This window comes from Pygoscelis adeliae, unplaced genomic scaffold (assembly GCF_000699105.1).
Source record: "Pygoscelis adeliae isolate BGI_AS28 unplaced genomic scaffold, ASM69910v1 Scaffold365, whole genome shotgun sequence".
Taxonomy (NCBI): domain Eukaryota; kingdom Metazoa; phylum Chordata; class Aves; order Sphenisciformes; family Spheniscidae; genus Pygoscelis; species Pygoscelis adeliae.
Window position 1 is genome coordinate 469142 of NW_008824783.1, and position 8720 is coordinate 477861.

General features: G+C 60.4%; 1 protein-coding gene across 1 annotated transcript in view; it reads right to left on the reverse strand.

Annotated features, from left to right (window-relative positions):
• The window catches only part of ZNF609 (zinc finger protein 609), a 57764-nt gene that overhangs the window by 966 nt on the left and 48078 nt on the right, over window positions 1–8720 (reverse strand). Inside the window, 5 exon segments of the mRNA XM_009323851.1 lie at window positions 1–175; window positions 780–955; window positions 1129–1495; window positions 1823–4175; window positions 4575–4662. The exon segment at window positions 1–175 is cut by the window's left edge and continues 9 nt beyond it. Of these exon segments, the coding sequence (XP_009322126.1) occupies window positions 1–175; window positions 780–955; window positions 1129–1495; window positions 1823–4175; window positions 4575–4662 (3159 nt within the window).

Here is an 8720-nt window from a genome sequence, read left to right on the forward strand (position 1 = left end):
ACCCGAGGTGGTGGTGGTGGTGATGCGGCGAGAGCAGGCGCTGAGATGGCGAGGTGCGGGGCCGGTCGGCGCTCCTTTCTCCCCCGCCGGCTCCTCCGACGCTGCTACAGCTCCCACCACCTCCCACCACCCCACAGCCGCTGCGGTCCCGCTCCTGAGACGTCTTCTCACTTATCTGGAGAGGAGAAAGCAAGACGCACACTGAGGGACGCCACCCGCTACCCCAGGGCACAGGGCAGCATCGGACCCACGCCGGGCACTCAAGGCGGCCCCATCGGGATGATATTCTCCCTGCCTTTGCCTAAAGGCTCCCCATGACACTGAGAGATGACGGGATGGCCGGTGACCAGCCCAAAAGCAGCAGGGCAGATGCAGGTCCCATTTCAAGCAGCTCCTTCCTGCCCAAAACCAGGGTTCGCTGCCACTGTGTCATCCCAGCTCAGCCTAGGAGGAGCTTGTGACCCTACACTGTCGTGGGACGGAGACAGCTCCTGCATCCCACCCACCAGCTCCAGCACTGAGGACAAGTGTCACCCGGTCGCTGCAGGGCCTGGAGAAGCCCTGGTGCTCCTCTGGGCCAGCCCTGCCCACAGGTTTGGCTTGTCCATCCCAAAGGGATTGTGTTGTGGGATTACTGCTCGGCCCCAGGTCTCCTACAGCAGCAGGAACAGCAAAAACCCACGGCAGGCAGAGTTGCTCCGGGCTGGTTATAGGATCCAGGGATCATCCCGAAGCTCGTGCATGGAGCTGGACAAAGCCAGCGCCTTCCTGACCCTCACCGTGGGCGATTTGCTCTTGTAGTGGCTGGCGTGCTGCTGCAGGATGTCCAGGGCCTTGGACTCCGAGCTGGATTTACAGCTCACGCTGGGGCTGGCTCGGGACTTGTCGCTGTCGTCGCTGCCAGACGCCTTGCTCCCGTACGGGGAGAAGGAATAGCTGGAGGGTAGGTATGATCCTGGGGAGGAGAAAAAGCAGTCAGGGCATGAGGACTCTTCAGGCGGCACAGCAGGAGCACGTGGCTCTGCATGTGTGCCTCCAGGAGTGAGAGGATGTCCCACAGCCATTCCCTGCTCCGGGAGCAGGGACAGCCTGGGAAGGGACGTCCCCGAGAAGACCCCGGCTCCCTACCTGGGTAATTCTGCATCATGACGGTGGGCATGGCCCGGTAGCTGGGGTGGTTGGGGTCGTACGACTGGCTGTAGGAGTAGCCGTGCATGTAGGGGATGTAGGACTGATGCTGCGTGAGGGGTGAAGACACGGGGACGTGGACGCTGGGTCTGGGGTCCTTCCCCACCATGCGAGCCTCCTCGGTGGGGGTCAGTTTGCACTCGGAGCTGGTGCTCTCCTTCCCGTCCTCCTTGGACGCGGCTTCTTTGCTTCGATTTCTTTCTTCCTTCAACTTTCGGTCCCTCTCCTCTTTCCACCGCTCGTCCTCTGTCTTGATGTCCGAGTACTTCGCCGGGTACACGTAGGTCCACATCCGGGGCTCGGCTTCCTGCAAGAACCAGCCAACCATCAGAGCAGCTGCTTCCCCCCAGCCCTGCCTGTCTGTCTCCAAAACCAGGCCGGATTTGGAGACCAAAAAACCCCATTCCCCTTCCCCGGGCTCTCCTTGGCCCATCTGTGGCCTCCCAGCCCCATCCTTTTGCTGGCCCCAAGGGAACCTCATGGAGTCCCATCACAAGCAGAGGACAACGTATGTTCTCTGAGGTGACAGCCGCAGCAAACCCCTGCAGCGAAGCCGTGGTGAGGGGCTTCCTCCAGGAGAAAGCCCACTGCTGGGCTGGCGGGCAGGGCCGAGCGAGCAGCAGGCGGGCATTACCTGTCTGTACCAGAGCACAGGGTCCACCTCCGCTTGCCGGCCACACTCAGAGCCAGCCTTTGTCTCGGTGGTCTCCTTCCCGAGGTGGCTGGCCTCGCTCAGTTTCACCTTGAGCCCCTCGGTGACCTGGCTGCCAGACAGCTTGGACGAGTCCTCCAGCTTGGGGATGATGACGGATTTGGCCATGTCGGGACCTCCCTGCTCCTTGGCCTTGCTCAGCCCCGACTTGACGAGGTCCGTGAGGCTCGGGGCCTTGGTGAGCGTCGGGGGCATGGGCGGCTTTTGCTTCCACTCCTCTTTGAGCGCTGCCTCCCTCTCCTTCAAGCCCAACTCTGCTTTCTTCTCCAGCCCTCGCTGCTGCTGCTGCTCCAGGCTCTGCCGCTGCTTCTGCTGCTCCTCGTACTGCTGGCGGTAGGCAGGTTTGGTGCTCAGCAGGTGAGCGTGGTAGCCCCTGCTCGTGTAGCCATAGGGGGGCACGTAGGCGTACTGGTTGTAGTAGAGGGACTGCATGTACATGTTGGGACGCTGCTGGATGACCGAGGGCTGCTGGCTGGAGCTGCCGAGCTCTGCCTTCTTCTCTTCGCAGCCTTCACTCTTCACCTTCACCTCTGGGTTCTCCTGCTCCTCGTCCTTCTTCAGCTTCAAGGCCTGCGTCTCAGCCGCAGCCTGGCCGCCGGGGTTCAAGGGCCCTGGGCTTGCCTGGGGGTAGCCGGGGGAATAGTAGGTTTCAAAGCCTTGGTAATAGGGAGACTCTTTGCTCTGCGGTTGTGGGGGGAAAAGAGCTTTTTTGGCTCCTTCCTTGACCAGCTGCTCCGGATCCTTCGCCTTCACGCTCTCCAGCTTGCCCTCCCCATCCTCCCCAGCATCGGAGATGTCCGAGTAGGCCGGGCTGTTGGTCTTCACTGAGCTCGCCTCTGCCCCGTTCTGGGTGACGACATGCAGTGGGGTCATGGGTTGGGCTGGGTTGGTGTTCTCCAGCCTGCTGGCACCACCGATGGAGGGGCTCGGAGCGTTGTCGGTGAAGCTGTAGATTTTATCCGCCTCGGCCTTGATGCTGGCAAGCCGGCTCTGGTGGGGGTCGGACGAGCCGTTCAGCAGCCCCTCGCCTTTCGTCCCCAGGTCGCTGGATTCCCCCCGGAAAGGGCTCTTGCCTTCCTCCGCTCTGCAGGCTTTGCCGGGAGTCAGAGGGTTTTCTACCTCCTTGGGCTCCTTCTTCTTCTTGTCCTTTTTCTTCTTCTCCTTGGAAGGGGTGAGGGCAGGGTTGACGGTGAAGGGCTCTCCCATCACCGTAGGCTTGGGCTGGATGGGTTTGAGCTGAGGGCTGTTGGGCATGGTCTGGACCACGGTGGTGGCGAGGCCCGTGGAGGAACCGGGGCTGGCTGTGGTGAGGGTGGCTGTCTGGAAGGTGTAAATCGGCTGTGGGGGGATGGCTGGTGCAGTGGGGCTGGCGGACTTCAAGCTTTTGGAAGGGATCTTCTCCAGCTTAGCACCAGATGTCTTCTTTGACTTGTCCTTATCAACACATCGCTTCTCCAGAGCGTCAAAGCCGTCGTTACTTGTCTCATCAGCCACCGAGGGACCATCCTCAGAGCCATCATTGGACAGGGCACCCGGGTCGGTGTCTCCTTCCCCACCCAGCTTCTTCTTGCAGGGGACCTTGGCGCTGAACTTGCTGGATGGGGAGGGACTGTGGGGCTCCATTAAGCGCACCTTGGGGGTGGCCGAGCGAGCCGGCGAGAGCGAGCCCTTCTGAGAGACGGCGGCGCCGTTGCAGCTCCCAATGTCCGCGTGCAGGGAGGGCTCCTCGCCGTACTCACTGTCCACGTCCGCCTCCAGCTTGCTGTCGTCGTCCGTGTGCGCGTGGGCCTGGTGGTACTTCAGCCCATTGATGTGCTTGTACTTCTTGTTACAGTTTGGGTGGGGACAGTCGATGAGGATGGGAGAAGGGCAGTTTCGGTCGAGGACAGCCGGCTCCACCTTGACCGCGGCGGGTGGCACAGCTGCCGAGCCCATCGAGTTCGTGCGGATGCGTTTGCTGCCCTTGGAGTCCTCCGAGCTGGAGTTCAGCTCCATGTCGGAGAGGGGTTTGCTTTTCCGCTTGGTGACGGAGGAGGGACTGGCCTTCACATCCTCCGCCGTGCCGCCGGGCGGCGTGCGGTGGTCCGAGGAGTTCTGGCTTCCCCGGCGCCCTTTGCTGTTGGCTCCCGCCCGGGTCTTGCTGCTGTTGCTGGTCCCTTTGCTGTCCGAGGCAGCGGCGGTCTCGTTGACGGGCGTGTTGCTGTTGGGGCGCATGCGTTTGCCCCTGCCCCGGCCGTTGCGCATCTCCAGATCGCTGGTGGGAGAGTCGCAAAACCTGCAGGGAGGAGGACAAGGAGGTTTTAATGGAGAGACAGTCGTGCCGGGACACACCATCCCATTGTGCAGTGGGGACCCCCTTCCTCCCCTCGCTGTCAATCCCACAGGCTTGTGTCCCCCCCCACTGCTCCAGTAAAGAGGAATCGGCAAGAGAGGTCCATCAGCAAATGCTCGACCATCTCCAGTCTCCAGGACGAGGGAGCCTGTGACCACAGCGGCAAAGAGGCACGGAAGCAGCTCAGTTGGGCAAGGAGGAGATACTAACCCCCAGGGGCAGCCCCACGGGCCCAGGGCAGAGCGTACTGGGTGCCACGGGGGCCGTACATGGCTGGGTTTGCCCTCTGCGCCTGGGAAAAGGGGGCTGAGACAGCGCTGCCGGACCCCACCAGCTGCTTACCGGGGAGGTGCCCAGTCATGCTGCGTGCAGTCAAGCAGCGTCCCCACATACGTCTTGTTTCTCCACGTGACGTTGACCACCAGCATACCTGTAAGGCAAGGGGAGAGGGTCAGACGGGGCCAGGCGTGACCCCACGGTGTCTCACCCTTCCCTGGGCATCGGGGCAAAGGGGGATTTACCCCTCGAGATAGGCAGGAGGAAGAGTCCAGCTCTAGGGCTGGAGGAAGGCGGTCTTGGGCTCTTGGGAGAGGTGAGACCATGGGCTCTGGGCTGGAGGGGCACCAAGATGGGAGCTGGAGACCGCTGGCTCATCCCCTCTCTCAGCACAGAGCTCTGGCCGGCTTCCACCCAACCTCTCCTCCTTGAGCCGCTCAGCGCTCTTCCCTGCTTTCATGGGGATCCTAAAACCAGCGACCCCCAGAGGGCTGCAGGATTTGGGGGGGCCTGAAGATCCACATTGGCTCCATGTGCACTCGGGTAGGGGAGGGGAAGCGATCTCTGGGGAGAGAGGGCTGGGAACCCCCCGGGGAAGATACAGACAACCCCCAGCAAGGCTGTGGACCCCAACACGGAGCTGCAGACCCCCCAGCCGGGCTATGACCCCCCGTGCACGGCTGTGAACCCCACAGCCCTCCGGAAAAGGCTGTTATTGCCACTAGGTGGCAAGCTGAGCCCAGCATCCCCGTGCAGGCAACCACCCCTGGCAGGAAAACCCAACCTTAGGGGAACAACCCTCATCCCCCGGCTTTGCTTTGCTCCCGCACCCCCCGGGACACCCATCAGTCCCGTATCTCTGCCTGGAGAACCATCCACGGGGCCGCATCTCCTCTTATCACGGAGCAAAGGCATCGGGCATTCAGAAAACCTGGTGGTTTCAGCTTTTTCACACCAATTCAAGGAGAGAAGTAGCCTGGCTTACACCCGCGCGGAGGACGTGGACCCTCAGCATCTCTTCTTGGAGGGGTGGGGAGGGTCTTTCGCAGCATCACTCAGTTTTGTGGATATTTCCTCCCCGCCATGGACCGCTCTGATTACCGCAGCACTAATTTGACCGTGAGCAGAGTCCGTTGCGCCGAGCACATTTATCTGAGCAAGGTAAAACTCAGGAGATAGGAAACTCGTTTGCAAGGGTTGGTGAGCGCAGCGAGATATACAGCCGCGCAGCCCCGGGAGATGGATGGAGCCGAGGGAGCCCAGAGCAGCTGTGCCTGAAGCACGTTTATAAATCTCAGCCCGTATCCCCCGTTGTGCCGTGCCAGCAGCCAGCTGCAGGCTTCGGGGGGGAATAATATACAGAGCCGAGGTCCGACACCTGGGTCTGCTTTGGAAAGAGAAATGAAATGCAGGTCTTCTCTCTTCCCCTCTCCTCCTGGAAAATGTTGGGTGCTCTGGTGGGAGAAGGTCGTGGGAAGACACGGTGCCGGCACACGGCCAAGACCTACAGCCGGCTCATCCTGGTGAGCAGGAGAGGCTGGGTCCTGCCTTCGGAGGAAGGTGCTGGGGACCTGCCTTAACATGGATGTGGTCAGGACGCGATGCCGGAGACAACGCGGGGTAGAAACGAGTGGCGAAACCAACTGCCAGGAGCCCACAGCCCCATGCAGGGGGAGAGGGGGATGCTGATCCCAAGCATCCCAAGGTGGGTATACAGAGTGCGGTCTTCACCCCCCATACCTCCTAATGTGGCTTTTTTTGGCAGGCAGGAACCTGTCCCCCCTTTCCTCAAAACCCAAGGAAGCTGCCAGCTGTGTCCCATGCGCCAGCCCAAACCCACCATCCCCTGGACACCTCCGTGGAGCCGCCATGGGATGCTCCCAGGAGCTGCAGAAGGACCAAGCGGCAGCTGAGGGACCAGCAACCCCAAACCAGACCCCATCCCGGGGACCAGCTCATCCCTGCCGGCCACAGGGCTCAGAGGAGCAGCTCCCTCTGTCCTCCCCACAGCACAACCAGCACCGGTTCAATCCCTCTTGAAGCCGGCGAAGACCACGTGCGCTGCTGGAAGTTAATTGCACGACAAGCCACCAGAGTCTCTTGCGCATCCTGGGGCCAGCGTGCAATATTAGAAAGGACGTGCTGGCATTTTTCCCCCCGCCCCGCCACCGCGATCACAGGGGAGAGATGAAAGACGAAGGGGCGAAGCGAGCCAGCACTCAGCCGTCTCTCCCTTCCCTCCCCGTTGGAGCATCAACCCTCCAGCACACACCAGCCTATATTTAACCCACTGCAACCAATCATACCAAATCCCCTCCTAATCCTCCAGCAATAACCCAGGACAATTTAAACCCCGGGGATAGATCCTAAGCAGCTTTCTTCACCCACCATGTCCCCCTCCCGTGGCAGGATGATGACAAGCAGGGGCAGGGCAAGGGCGGGCAGCGAGGAGGCAACGCACTCGCGTCCCCGAGGCTGGAGATGCTCATGCACAAAAAGCTGGCGGCAATGCTCTTGCAGAGGAGGGATCCCGCTCCAGCCCCACCTGGTTTCATGGGAAGGTGACACCTCCGATGCTCTTAAGCAATCAATACCACCCAAATCTGGGTACAAACCAATGAGCATCCCGGTCACCGAATGCTCGCATCACCGCAGAGATGTACCCCGGCAGGAAAAATTAACAGTGGGTTGACGGTGCCGCGTTGCTGTCTAGGAAGACGGCGTATGAGATTATCCATTTTTACAGGATTAAGAGATGAAGGGAGCTGGGGGATGAAAAAAAGCACCGTGTGGTCCTTGTATGGACCTTGCATGGGTGCTCTATAGCAGCGGAGCTGGGGCTTGGTGCGTGGACCCGGATGGTGGGGAAGTGGGATGGACAAGGACAACGCTGCATGAAGTCCTCCATCCCAACACAGCCCTAAATTAGACCAGACTAAGCCCTTCTGATGGATAATCCCTGCTGGGGCGCAGCTCTTCCATGTTAAAATGTAGGTGGTGGTGTCTGCTTGCAGACTGGGGCCATGGGCACCAGGAGCCATCACATCGGGGGGAAATGTGTGCCCCAGGTGCTTGGGGGGACCTGGGTCACATTTCCCCCTTTGCAAAGACAAAGCTCCCAAGCCCAATCAAGAACATCTCCAAACCCTGCTGAGAAACCAGGGTGCCAGCACCCATGGCGAGCAGGGATGCCCTCAGATCGACACACAGCCGGTTCATCACATGGCTCAACATCACCCAGCCATGATGCTACTGAGTCGTCTCCAGCAAGGCCAAGTCCTCAAGCATCGTGGGGACTGCTAGGATGCTTGGAGGAACGTCCCCAGCCTTGTGGGGAGCAAGAAGATGTTGTGTCTCCAGCTGGAGAGTACACCCGCTGAGACCTCTGCTAGTTTTCCGCTAATTTTGGGGTGCAGGGGACCTCAGCAAGGCAATGGGGCGACAGCCTGTGGCATTTCCCACCCCGAGGAGAGGCAGTTTGCATGCAGGCCCGTGAACCAGCTCAGATCCAGGGTCAGTGAAGCCCCACATCCCATCTTGCACCAGTGAGCAGGAGCAGGGATCCATCCTGCACTGATCCTGCTCCAGGACACCACCAAGCCCTCCAGCACCTGGAGGCATTCAAGGTCCTTCTTCCATGAATTTCTCCTCCAGCTGCATCATCTTTGGGATGCACTGGCTTCAGTGCATCAATGCCTCTTCTTCAATTCATTTCCCCTCCAGCTGCATCACTTCTAGGATGCTCCAGCTTTGCCATAAGCCCTGCTCACGTGCAGGGAGCCTGGCCTGACCTGTAGTGCCCAGGGTTTAGGACACAACACCCAAAGCTGTTGCATGGCCATCATGCAACAGCTCCGCTGCTGCTGCCAGGAGAGCAGAGGACGCCATGGGGCAGGGGATGGCCAGCACAAGGGCCACCTCACCCAGCGAGGAGAGACATCACTCAGCAACTACCATCATGGGCAAAGCCAACTCGACTGGGGAAGTCAATTTAATTTATTGCCAATCAAATCAGAGTAGGATGAGAAATAAAACCCAAATCTTAAAACACCTCACCCCACCCCACTCCTCCCTTCTTCCCGGGCTCAACTTCACTCCCGCTTTCTCCACCTCCTCCCACCGAGGAGCACAGGGGGATAGGGAATGGGGGTTGTGATCACTTCATCACACGTTGTCTCTGCCGGCCCCTCCTCCTCCCTCTCTCCCCCCGCT